Source organism: Antechinus flavipes, chromosome 6, assembly GCF_016432865.1.
Source record: "Antechinus flavipes isolate AdamAnt ecotype Samford, QLD, Australia chromosome 6, AdamAnt_v2, whole genome shotgun sequence".
Taxonomy (NCBI): Eukaryota; Metazoa; Chordata; class Mammalia; order Dasyuromorphia; family Dasyuridae; genus Antechinus; species Antechinus flavipes.
The window spans coordinates 31106942-31120433 of NC_067403.1; the positions used below are offsets into that span (position 1 = coordinate 31106942).

At 34.0% G+C, this 13492-nt stretch overlaps 1 protein-coding gene across 2 annotated transcripts in view; it reads right to left on the minus strand.

Annotated features, from left to right (window-relative positions):
- Positions 1 to 13492, minus strand: part of ATP8A1 (ATPase phospholipid transporting 8A1) — a 256720-nt gene that overhangs the window by 60403 nt on the left and 182825 nt on the right. For both annotated transcript variants that reach the window (XM_051966099.1, XM_051966098.1), the window contains exons 26-27: positions 2350 to 2533; positions 2147 to 2257 (exon numbers count right to left, since the gene is read on the minus strand). In XM_051966099.1, the coding sequence (XP_051822059.1) occupies positions 2147 to 2257; positions 2350 to 2533 (295 nt within the window). The remainder of the gene's footprint in view (positions 1 to 2146; positions 2258 to 2349; positions 2534 to 13492) is intronic.

Below are 13492 nucleotides of genomic sequence, written 5' to 3' on the forward strand. Positions count from 1 at the left end.
TGCCACAGAAGTACTCATGACTAGCAGAAGAAGCAAAGTAGTTATACAAAGAGTTAGGTACAGCATATGAAAACAAGTCTGAATGTTCATATATATATGTATTTATTTTTTTGTTTGTTTGTGTTTTGTTTTGTTTTTTTGAAATGCTAAAAGAATTAGAGAATGAACATTCTTTAGATTGTTAGGTGGACCTTTGAAGATGGTCCATAAATAAGAAACTTAATAAGATGAGAAGACATGGAGGAGATTTTTGAAGAGGCGATAGATACTTAAATTGAAAGTGAAAATTAACTCAGGCTTTTGAAAAAAAATAATAAGCATCTGCTCAAGGTCAAGGATGTATTATATCTAAGTGGCTGAGGAATGCATTGGGTTCTAAACTTTGTGTAAATGACTTTTTTTAGTGAAAAAAAATTTTTAATGTAAAATTATTATCTAGTGGAGGAATACCCAGATTGAAAAAATAATGAAATCCACTTCAACAATTAAAAAAAAAATCTAAATGTAGTGTTTATCAACAAACTACTTGTTTATCTATTCAGTTGATTTACTGGTGTACTGTATGTACCATGAAGGTATTGCAAGAAAGGTTAATTATGTTAATTTCCAAATATAGGTCAACACATAATAGGGAAGAACAGTAAATAAAATTACCTTATATATAAATTACCTTAACAGCTAATTATTTGATTTGTTTACTCCATATGTTTGCATTTACTGGCCATTAAATAAGTGATAATTGTGTTTTTCAACTATGTCTGAGCTTCAACTGGTTTTATATTTTACAGCAAGTACACTTAACATTTTCATACAGATCACTTCTGATCAGGATATGGGATCTTAAGATAATTGTATTACAGACTTAAAATTGGAATGAGCTCTGGAAGCCTTCAATTCTAACATATTTTTCTTTTTTAAGGAAGAAACTGAGGCAGGCAGAAGTTAGTTAGGTGGCTTGCTTAGGATGTCTGCAGCAGGAGTTTAATCCACCTTTTCTTAACTTCAAATAGAGCACATTCTCATTTGTCCTTGCTACCATAGCTTAAACCAATGCATTTTCCTAGTTTTCCTAGAAGTGGAAACAGTTGGATAATTCATGCACCTTTTCTTTGGTTTTCTCTATTGGGACATTTGCTGGCACATTTTGTATAAAGTCTCAAATTGTATTTTCATATTTTATTTCCTTTTTTCATCTTTCTCTCTGCAGTGTAGAAATACATATTTGCACAGGTCTTGGACTTAGAAGCATGAATGGCTCTAGAAAAGCTCTTAGCTGATTTATGAGGAGATAAAAAAATCTGACTGAATATTTCCTTGATCGGAGTGGAAGATGGAGGATTTACCTGGAGCTATGGAGGGCATATGGTGATATCATATAGAGCTGGAGAGTGAGAATTGAGCTAAATAGTTACATATTTTTGTTTGCACATCATGGATAGATATCTACATAGACCATTATGTCCTTTACTGATTTAAAAAATCCAATTTTCATTCTTAACAAAAGGAGATATGCATTTATATATTACCTATATCTCAAACACTATGATAAATGCTTTTTATGAATAAGATCTCATTTTATCCTCACAAGAACCCTGAAGGATTTTTGCACTTGCTAGAGGCATGTTAGATTTCTAACAATTTAAACCATTTCTTTTTAAGGATAAGAAAAAAAAATTAAAATTTATTTTTAATATAATTAAGATGGTAGTACATTTGGTTTTTATTTATTTTCAAAATTTGGAAGTGGATTTTCCAATAAAAAGTTACAAGAATAAGGATCATAAATTTAGAACAGAAAGTTACTTTTTTCTTAAACTGTGGGTTTTAACACCAGATGGGATATCATAACTGAATGTGGAGGTTGTGAAATTATGATTTCTTATCAGTAAATATTTGCTTTATATACCTACTTTATATGTCTATATACTCAGGGTAATGTAAAAATTTCTCAGGCAAAAACAGGTTGTGAGTGGGAAAAGTTTAAAAAGCTCTGATTCTAGTCTTTTGCCTTCATTTTTAGATTTCAGTGAAACTGGAACCTGATGAGATACAGTGATTTGCCTTATGTCACACAAAATTAGATTTCAGAGCTGGGTTTTGAATATTCACCGGCTCCATTCCCACTGTGCCCACTTTCCAGACTTACCTCAATAATATAGAGCACTATATTCTTGTAGAAGCAGTAAAGGATGCATTTGGATACTCGGTTGTAGTTCCAGGCTCCATGAACCATCAGTAGGTTCTTCAGATATTTGAACTGAAACAACAATATAAATATTCTTAATCGGCCCTGGTCCTATAAGTGAACATATTGAACAAGGGCCTCCCTTTGCTGCAATAGTATCTTACCTGTGCAATGGAATAGTCAGAAGAATTAGCTGCTTGCAGCCCTTCGTTGCCACTTATCCCGACGCCGACATGTGCTGTCTGTATCATGCTAACATCATTTGCTCCATCACCAATTGCCAGTGTTATGACTTTAACTTGTTTTTTAACCATCTCCACAACTTCAGATTTTTGAAGAGGTGATACCCTTAAATTGAAAGTGAAAATTAACTCAGGCCTTTGAAAAAAGATAATAAGCACCTGCTCTAAACAAGGTCAAGGATGAATTATATCTAAGTGGCTGACAAATGCATTGGGTTCTAAACTTTATATAAAATTGACCTTTTTTTTAGTGAAAAAAAAATTTTTAATGCAAAATTCAACATTTTGAAACACATCCCTTTTATAAGTGAACTATCACAGGGTAGATCCAAATTTTTTTGGTTTTTTGGTGGCTAAGTTTCAAAGTTCTAAAACAGCTCTGCATGAACTTGTGGAAGAAGCAATAATGCTAAAGCTTCAATTTTGGTATATAGAAATCATTTTCATTTCTAGGTGGCTCCACATTTCTGAATCTGACAACAAAGGTTAGGATTGTAGAATTGTATTCAGGTTTTACAAATTTTAATTATGGAGTCACATAAAATAAAATACTCTTGAATTTCTATGATCTGGTCTGAGGAGATCTATAATATACAGAAAACAACTTACTCTATATTTTGCTTTAATTAAAGGTAAGGGAGCTTTTGACTCTTTCACCTATTCTTAAATACAATGAAAAACTTGAAAAATTCCATGTAAATTAAAAAAACCAGGAGCCATTCATTCCCATTATTTCCCAAAGTTTCTGATGACAAATTAAAAAAAAATTAAAATCTTTGTTATAAACTTATGTTGGAGGCAGAAGAATTAAATATTGTTATGAAACATCATTCTGTTTTAACTTTGGGCCTGATTTGAAATTAAATCATTCATCAAGTCTTATAAAATGTATTAAGGCTATTTCAGCATAGAAATAACACCCAAGACAATCATAAGAGGGTTCATAGGAAGTGCAGGAGCTTACTTAATTTTGAAATGACAAGCCCATTAGATATTAAGGGATTTCATGGTAAGAAAAAGGAGAGAAGAAATGACTAATAGACTCAGAAAAAAGTTAAATGGTGATCAAATGTTACACAACAGCTAACATATACAAAGTAGTATGAAAAACAAAAGTCAAAGAATAATTCCGAGTTAACAGAACAATATTATTTTTTGAATAAAAAATACTTATTTTATTACTTGTTTTTTATATTTGAAATGAATTCAGAAAAATGAAGTACATTCAGCATCATATATAGAAATAACTGAGAAAAGGAAACACCTTTTTTTTTTTTTTTAACATTATAAGTACAATTAGTCTTGAGTTTGCAACTAACTGTTTTTGGTTAGGCGGTTGTTTTGTGGCTGTCTCAGAATATCTAGGAATGGATTTTATTTTATTTTATTTTTAAAATGCCAAGTTGCCAACCATATTAAGTTGGACTGGTGACTGGTACCAATTTCAAAATTTTCATAATTATATCAAAATGTTTGAAGTAATGCTTTCGTTTCCACCCTTTAAATGGCACAACGCACGTAAGGGCTTGGAAAAATCTTAATATCTTATATAAATATTAGTGATGATGATGATGATGATTGTAGATTTCTTACTTTGCTCCTCATTCTTCAGTAACCTTTGTATTATGCCGACATTCAGTTGCTGTAGAGATGCTCACATATGAAACTAATGTATCAAACATTTTTAGCTGCTGTCAGATTAGCTGCACTCCAATATGTATTCTATTTTATTCTCACTTAATATTGAATATAGTTTAGGAGTATCATGAAACTTCAAGAAGATGGAGATGATATTTTATGGTAAGCTCTTGCCTCACTACTATGCTGAACTAAGGTGTTGATAAAGAAATGCTGAGTGACTTCTGGATTACCATCACTATTTTGAATTTTAAAATCTGGTGTGTGTGTTTGTGTGGTCCAAATATGACATAGACATGAAGAGAATAAGGGAATGAGTGAGACTGTGAGCATATATAATAGACTGATAAATTCTTTCACCCTATATTTTCCCCAACATATTTTTCATTCCTTTTACTTAATTTGCTTCATTTTTCTAACATGATAACTGTAAATATGAAAATTCAGTGCATAAGGTCAAATACTCTGTAGGGACCAGCTATCCTTGACTTTGAACCAGGAGGAGCCTGAATGACCTAATCCAACCATCTCACATATTCAGAAAGAAACAGAGAACTAGAGAGGAAAACTCAACGCCCAAGGCCCTTTGGGAAGGAGGTATCAGCCAATTCGGAGAGCCAGATTCTCTAACTGCACATCAAATTATCACTAGCACATTGCACCACTTTGGCTGATGTCAAAGGTGACTCCAAAGAAGTGATCTAAAAAGCAAATTCTGAATTATCATGGATCAGCATAAGCATTTGAAATTCCCTATCAAGTTTTCTTTCTACTTGAGTGTTAGACTATATTCAAATTATAATATATGCCATCTTGCTGAAGAGCTAAAATACTATGAAGCTATTTCTATAACCTGAAAGGCAACATTGAGGAAAATGTGAGAAATTATTACTAACAATTTTAAGAAATAGCCAACCCCATATGGGCTAATTTCTATCTTGTACTATAATGATTGGAAGAAAAGAAGGAGAAGTTTATCATCCATTTACTGTGTTCCAGTTCCTATGCTAAAGTACTTTATAAAATCTCATTTGATCCTCACAACAACCTGATTATTATCTCTATTATACAGTTGAAGAAACTGAGGCAAATAGTTAAATGACTTGTCCAGATCATAGCTGGTAAACATTTAATACCATAGTAGAAGAAGTTGGGTCTCGTGGACCCCAGACCCTATTTTCTCTCCAGCTATAGTTTCCCCCTACTCTAGGAAGTAGTTACAAGGCTACGAGGTCATCAGTATTTCTGGATATCAAGTTGGTCCTAGATTGGTGACCAGCCATATTGGCCCAAGAAATCAGTTTCTAATCATACCAGAAGTGAACAGTCTTGGCAGATAATCCATGCTAACTCAACACAGAAAACTAACTTGTAAATATATATACAAACCGCCCTGTGTCTGCCACTGAGTAAGGGTCAGCAGGTATAAGTCTGGGGAAAAAACTAAGATCAGATGGCTTGCTTGGCATTCAAGTAACTAAAAAGCTCCTCAAATCTAGTTCTTTTTAAAGTATGAAAAACCTACAAATTGACATATTTATTGAGTATAAACTTATATTTTTGTGAGATATGGAAAGAACAAACACTTAGTCTCAGAATATTTGCAATTTAGCTAAAACTAACAAAATAAGAGAGCAATTTGAAGTTAGGGGTTCAGAGAAGGGCAGGCCAAGAAGTTTGGGTGGAAGACTAAATATTAAAAAGAAGTTTCAGGGAGGAAGTAAAACTTATATGATTTCATTATGTGCAAACTCAGAAGCAAGGTGGTGAGTGATGCTAGATGTATACTAGCCACTACGGAGATCCATCAAAATATAACACAATTACAAAATAGAATATGATAAAACCATAGAAGAGATAAAAAGGGATGTCAGGATTATATAAAGAGATCACTTCTGGTGGGAGGTATCAAGAAAGATTTAAAAGAAAAGGCAGCCTTTGAGCTGAGTAAAATGGGACATGTGATTTTTATTAAAAAAAAAAACAAAACAAAACCTTACTTTCATTGATGCCTTTTGTTTTTAAATCATATTCATTTTTGAATATTCTCCTCCTTCCCTTGTTTAGTGAGCTATCCCTCAGAAATAATGTTTAAAAAAAGGGGGAGGAAGTTCAGCAATATTCTACTTCCACAGGCCCCTACTCACTTTGGCTAAGAGGGAAGAGAGATACATTTTCTCAATTCTTTTCCAGTTACATTATAGTTGTACATGATTCAATTTCATATTTGTGTTCTTTATAATTATATTGCACTTAGTATTTTTTTCTAGTTCTGTTCCAGTATTCTGTATTAGTTCATGCTTCTCTTAATTCTTCATATTTCATAGAGTATAATAATGTCCCATGATATCCATGAACTATAATTTGTTTGGTCATTCCCTAATTCATGGATTGTCCCTGGCGCACTCCAGTTCTTTGTCATCATAAAAGGGGCTACTATGAATATCATCTCCTACATGACCTATTCTCTATCCCTCACTCCCTTTTCCTCTGACTTCCCTGGAAGCATATGCCTTGAAGTCAGACCTCTGGGTCACAACATGAGATTGTTTTAGCCTAAATTCAGGTGTTTTGCAGAATTTCGGGGGTCTGATTCACAGCTTTGCCAACAGTATTGTCTTCCTGCAGTGGAATGGGAGAGATTTGATACTCAAAAATAGAGAATTTACATTCCAGGTACAGAGGATGACAAAGATTAAAGGCATAAAGTCAGGAAAGACTAAGACCAGTTTGGAAAATAACTGGTCCAGTTTAGCTGCAGCATGCAATGTCTGATGGTTCTTTAAAAGATGAGTTGTATTTAAATAACTATTGGAAAAAGAATGAGATTGAGTAGACCCTTACTCATCACAGAACCAAAGTTCTGAAAATAAAGATTTAAATTCTCTCTTGAGAATTGGGCCAGCACTTGGAGCAGATTCTCACCCAGCTTGTTTCCAAGACATGTGGACTGGAGAAGGGAAAGGGAAAGCAAAGTGTAAGTCAGAATACCTTTTCTGTCACCAAAACTTTAAGTTACAAACTGGTCAGGTCTTAGATTGCTCTTATATAAAGTGATTATTGGCTTCCTTTCAGTTCTACGATCTGGGCATTTTCTCTTGACTGTCCCCCATTCCAGGACTGCTATCCCTCTCCCACTTCCCTGGCTTCCTTTAAATCTTAACTAAAATCCCATCATCTACAGGAAGCCTTTCTCAACTCCTTTTAATTACAGGCTTTCCTTCTTTTAATTATTTCCCATTTAACTTCTATGTAGCTTGTTTGTAAATTGTCTCCTGCATCAGACTGTAAATCCCTTGAGGGCAGTGATGGTTTTATTTCTATTTTTTTTTTTTTACCCCTTTTTGTATCCCCAGACTTAGCACAGTGCCTTGCACTTAAGAAATATTTACTGAATTTGAATTGATTGTCAAATCTCTTCATTTCTGTCATTCTGTCCTATTTCTTGCTTATCTCATTTTGTTCCTTATCCTATACATTGTTAAAAATTTCACACTTATACATCCATTTGCTCAGCTTTGTGTTTTATACTGATTATATACAGAAAGATGGGCAGATAGGTGACACAGTGGAAGACTCATTTTCCCAAATTCAAATCTGGCCTTGGACACTTACTAGCTGTATGATGCTGGGCAAGACATTTAATCCTTTTGACCTCAATCTCCATATCTGGAAAATGAACTGAAGAAGAAATGGTAACCCAATGTAGTAACTCTGCTGAGAAAAATCTCCATTAGGGTCATCATGAGTCAGACAAGACTGAAATGACTTCACAAAATGAGTAGGTAGGGTGTTTATACCCTTACAATTCAGACTTCCATGAATATTTTTCATTCTTTTCTTTTTTTCTCTTTTAGGTCTCATTCCCAACTTTTGTTGTGATCATCAATGTCTCTCTCTCCCTCTCTTCAACATCTTTGTTTGCTCCTGGGACATTGTCCTGGAGCAGGTTTATTATATTTTAAGTTACCTTTTCAAGCTCCTTCAGATTTTCACTTCCCAAACAAAATTCAATCAAAAGAAAGGAAACGGAAAACAAAACCCTTAAAATTTGATCTTTTACCACATATTCATTCCTGATTAAATGTATGCTTCCAAACCATCATAAAATCTGTGTATGTGTTTTCCAGGAAAGATCTATGTTCATGCTCTGAGTAAGAATGTAAATGATTCACAATTCTGAGCCACCATCTCGGTTCCTTTTTTTTTCATTGGGAATACCATTAAGAGCCTCTGTAGGCATGACTTCCCATTCAGCTTGCACTTTTAAAGTCCATTTTCTTTCCCCATGGTTCCACAAACAGAGGGTGGTCTTTTGCAATACAACTTGAAAGTACAAAAAGGGCAATATGTTTTTCAGATATTATTTTGGCTGCAGTTCCTGCACATGTTATTCATTATTTTTCTTATTTTCTGTGCAGCAACTTCCACTGTTCTCCTAGTGCTATGCAGAAGCACCGGAAAATAACAGTTCACTGGTAGAAAAAAAAAAAGTTATACAGGGTGAACCACTTAATACAATTTTGTACAAAATGGCTTTGATGGGATCAGTTAAAATGAATCACCTTTACTGTACGGAATATTAAAAAAAAAAACGACAATAAAGAGCATCATGTAAAAATAAAAAGAAAGCCCTTGTTGAGGAAAAATTTAAAGGGCTTTGTAAAGAGTGACCAAAATGGGTACAAGAAGAGAATTTTAAAAATTCTGTTTGGTAAACAGTATCATAGGATTCTTAACATTTCAAAAACATCAGCTCAATAACATGATGCTCCCAGGATAACTTTACAACGTGTGAGATGGATTATTTGGCACACTTCAAATGCTTTTACTGATGAAATGTGATCATTAAATATACCTCAAGGTCTGCTTTTGAAGGATGAAGACCTTGAGATTTCCATAAGAAGACATCAAGGGGACCTGACTTTATTTCATTATCCTCAGGTATGAAAAATGTCTATGAGTTTACAGAGTGAGAACCACCCTGGTTGTTCTGAGATCAGCAGATCTAGTGTGGGGCCATTATTTCCTTTTTTGATAAACTTCCTTAGATTTCCCCTTGTGACTATCAGAATATTCCTCAGTGAGTTCTATTTGGCTGACTACATGAGGAAATTCACAAAATGAGAGGAAGAGATTCTTAATGTAATAATGAATTTTAACCCAAAAGGGTTTTTTCGAATCTTCTTTGATTTTAATATAAAAGGGGGCAATTTTAATTGATATATGAATTTATGATGTAATCTAAAAACCCTTAAAAGACATTTCAATATCTTTCTTAATGTGAATTGCTCTAAGTGCCAGAGTTATATATTGGTGCAAGTCTCAATTATTGTAATTGGATTATTAGAATAAAAAGGAAAGTCGGAATCTCCTACCTCTCAAAGGTTGTTCTACATAAACTATAATAAGTAGAATTCACACAAATATTGACTAATAAGACTATAGTTATATAGTTAGGGTAATAAATGACTTTTCTTCATATCCTGCAAAGCTAAGATTTGTTAAGGAATTGTGTTATCACAACCATTTAAGATCTCTTACAATACACAAATTGAGCCTACAATTAATGATGGACTGTTATTCAGAAATTCTGGGAAAGAAATTCCTATGTAAAGTGTGTTCAAGACACAAAAGTGGTGTTTAATTTTAAATACTTTTTTTTTTCTAGCTAGTAGGAGACCTTGTAGATAAAATGAGTGGACATATATAAAGTGCTTTCGAATGTCAGCTAGTTGGTGATAATATAGTTTATAATATATTAATTTAAATTTAGTGAGAATTTTGGAGATTATCTAGTCCAACTCCTCCCTCCCCTCCCACCTTTTTTTTACAGATAAAAAAGCTGAGGTAGTTTTGTGAATTATCCAAAGTCACACAAATACTAGTCAGAATCCAGAACTCAGGATTTCGATCTGCTAATGCTCCTATTATCTTATTCTGATTCTTTACACTGTATTTTAGAAAGACTGGACTTCTTTCCATTATAATGGACAGAATGTTGTTTTTTTACATTCACATAGGAATGTCCTTGGCAAATGTGCTTTATAAGTGGAAAAACATTAATGTGGTAGGGTGGGGTATGTGTAAGTGTGTGTGTGTGTGTGTATGTGTGTGTATAAATGTAAGTTTAAGCACTTGTTTCTCCACCATCTAGTAGGAATATGGCTATGGGGATTAATTCATTGGGTAGATGGTAGGAACAGATAATTTCTGAATTATATCCAATATTAAGATTTTATAAAACGAAAATAAGCTTACAAATAATAGGGAAAAGGAGTGATTGGGCAAATTGGAATAGAAACAGGATTAGAGGAAGTAGAACAGTGTATTAAAGTATTTGGAAATAGAGTCAAAACACTTCATTTCAAATTCCTATTCACTAATTATTTCCTATGTAACCACAAGAAATTCTCATTAATTTTCTGAGCTTAAGATTCTTCATATATAAACTTAGGTGGAGTTGGATGAGATGATGTCTGAGCTTGTATCATGGGAGCTAAAAGGAGACATTTTCAGAAGAGGGTGATTAAAAGAATTAGCTTACACATTTTAAAAATGCTTTATGATTTTCAAAATATTTTCACATATATTGCTGATTGACAGAAAATAATATAGTAAAGGGCATCCAAGGAGAAGGACAAATCAGTAAAGGCCGGTAGGTACATAAGTTAGGACGTTCATGAAGTGTTGTCTCAGGAGTGTGACTGGAAGGAAACCGCTGAATAAATGTCAATAGATTAATTTCTTGAGAAAACATAAGCATTAACCTATCACTTTTCTTGTAAAGGAGTTTACTGGAAAGAAGTGAGCCATACTTTCTTTGTATTGTTACAAACGTACATACCGATCTGGACCAATATGCAACAAAATCATGAGACTGAACATATTGAAAGTGAACTTCGAAAATGCTTGAGCACGGGGTGATATTTGGAAAGTATGGTTAATTTCCCCTATCAAAATCCCATTCTGGTGAATTATGTTTTAGAAAGGTGGTTACTTTGAATTTCTAAAATTTATGCTTATATTGTAAGTTCCAGCAGATCCTACAAAAGCAGAGAGATTTTAGAGCACAGGCCCAAGGATAGATTGATTGTTTGCCATTTGCGACAATGTCTATTACTACTACTGATAAAAATAATCACTAATACTTGCACCACATATTATGGTTTTACAAAATATTTTTATATACATTATCTCAAATGGTCTTGACAATATTTCTTTTAGCAAAGTAACATTATTAAGGTGATCTTACAAATGAGGAAATTGAGATTTGGAGAAATTAAGAGATTTATCAAGAAATTAGAAGATTTACCAAGAATTACACTGCTGCTAAGAGTTGAATGTGAGAGACCTAGAGTTTTATGATTCCAAGTTTTCTATCCGTTATGCCATTAGAAGCTCATTACCAGAAGTTTGGCTATGAGGCAGTAACATTTTTGGCCACAGCAACTCTTTAAAATATTTTTTAAATCATGGAAGGAAAATATCTTTTTAAGGCATGGTGATTTTCATTAGCAGGCTAAGTATCTAGAGAATCTTTAAGAGGTACTGTTTACTGTTCCTTTCAGAACTCTTCAGCCACCCAAAGAACTTAACAATTGTGATCTATCCTCTACTGAATCATCAAGATGATTTTTCTAAAACATATTTTCTACCATGTCAACCTTCTATTCAGTAAGCTACAACTCCTGTAGCTCTCTATTACTTCTAGGATCAAATAAAAAAATCTCTGGTTGGCATTCAAATCCCTTCACAGCTTAGCCCTCTGGTATCCTACCAGCCTTCGTGGACCTTACTTTTTGGCACATACTTTTTGATCTGGTGATTTTGGCCTTCTGGCTTTTCTACTTACAAGAAAATCTTTTGACTCTGCATTTTCTCTGGCTCTCAAATGTTCTTCCTCCTTAATTCTGGTTTCTGATCTCCCTGGCTCCCTTTAAGTTCCAACTAAAATAATATCTTTTACTTGGAAGCCTTTCTTGACCCCTCTAGATTTTAGTATTTTCCCTCTCTCAATTATTTCCTCTTTATCCTGTATGCAGGTTGCTTAAATATTTTTATTTGCATATTACCTTCCTTATTACTCCTTGAGAGAGATGACTGCTTTTCTTTGTATCCTCAGCACTTAGAATATTGTCTGGTACACAAGAGGCAAGTTTAGTTATTGATTTATATGCAATGATAATAGTTAACATTAATATAGTACTATGTGCCAGTCCTAAGGGAGACAATGAGAAAAAGCAATATACCGAAATATTCATAGCAGCACTTAGCTTGAAACAAATGAAGACTATGAAGGGGGAAACGAGAAAACGAATAGCACAAAATCCTAGAAGGTAGGAGATTCAGCACATAAGGGTTATAGTGAAGAGGAAAACTGTCACATCCTCATTGTTGGAGATAAGAAAGGACAGGTAAGTGTTAGAGATACTGGGAGATAAGAAAGGACAGGTAAGTGTTAGAGATGCTGAAAGTATGAACAATGAAGACTGAAGGAGTTAACTATAAATGACTTCAATCTTCTTGGTCAAGCAGGAGGGAAGGTCAACTTAGGAAATAGATTTGGAAAGTTACTGCAAAATACATTATCAAAACTAAATGGCATCTTTGCTATGTGAGAGCCCTTGGGGGTGGGATAGAATGATTTTGGAGCATACTACATGGTTTTGTGTCTTTGTCTGGAAGCTGATTTTCACTCTTCATTTTTGAAGAGGACTAATGTCATCGCAGATTGATAGCTTGACTTGAAATTAAGTAATGCAGAATTGCATAGAGTCGCCAGCCTCATTCTCTCTTCCAGAGTCACAGAAGTCCAAAAGCAAGCAAAAATAAATGATGGGTGATGTTCCAGGGTGCAATGGACAATCCTTGGTTTTCAATGTCCAACCCAGCTCAAAACACCCCACAGTCCTTGTTTCAGTATGGCTCCATGGCTTTTGGAACAAACTGCTTTCTTCTGCCCATTGTGCTCGGTAAAGGCTTCCTGTTTTTGGGGTGCATCTCTCCCTAACTCACTGATGGATATGGGGTTTGGACTGACTGATGAGAGAGTTTTTCGATAATGTGATCATTGTTTGTACATGGTATATACATGCTACTTCTTCTAGCTACAAGTGAGAGTGAGCTAGGGAGCTGGATATGAAGTTAGAAAGTGGGGATGATCCAGGGTTGGGAATTAGCAGGATTAAGTCAAGAGTTATTTCACAATTATTATTATTCAATAAATAAATATTATTCAATTACAGGAGAATAACTGAAGGCTGGAGGACAGAGACCTTACTGAAATGTCTATGTGCTGTGTCAACACAAGAGGGAAATCAAGTCAGAATAAGAGGAACAGATTGGAAAAATCAGGAAGGATTAAGAAAGAGGAGGTCAATAATGGGTAGTTCAGTGGGGTGTACAGGAGCTAATCATAATTAAC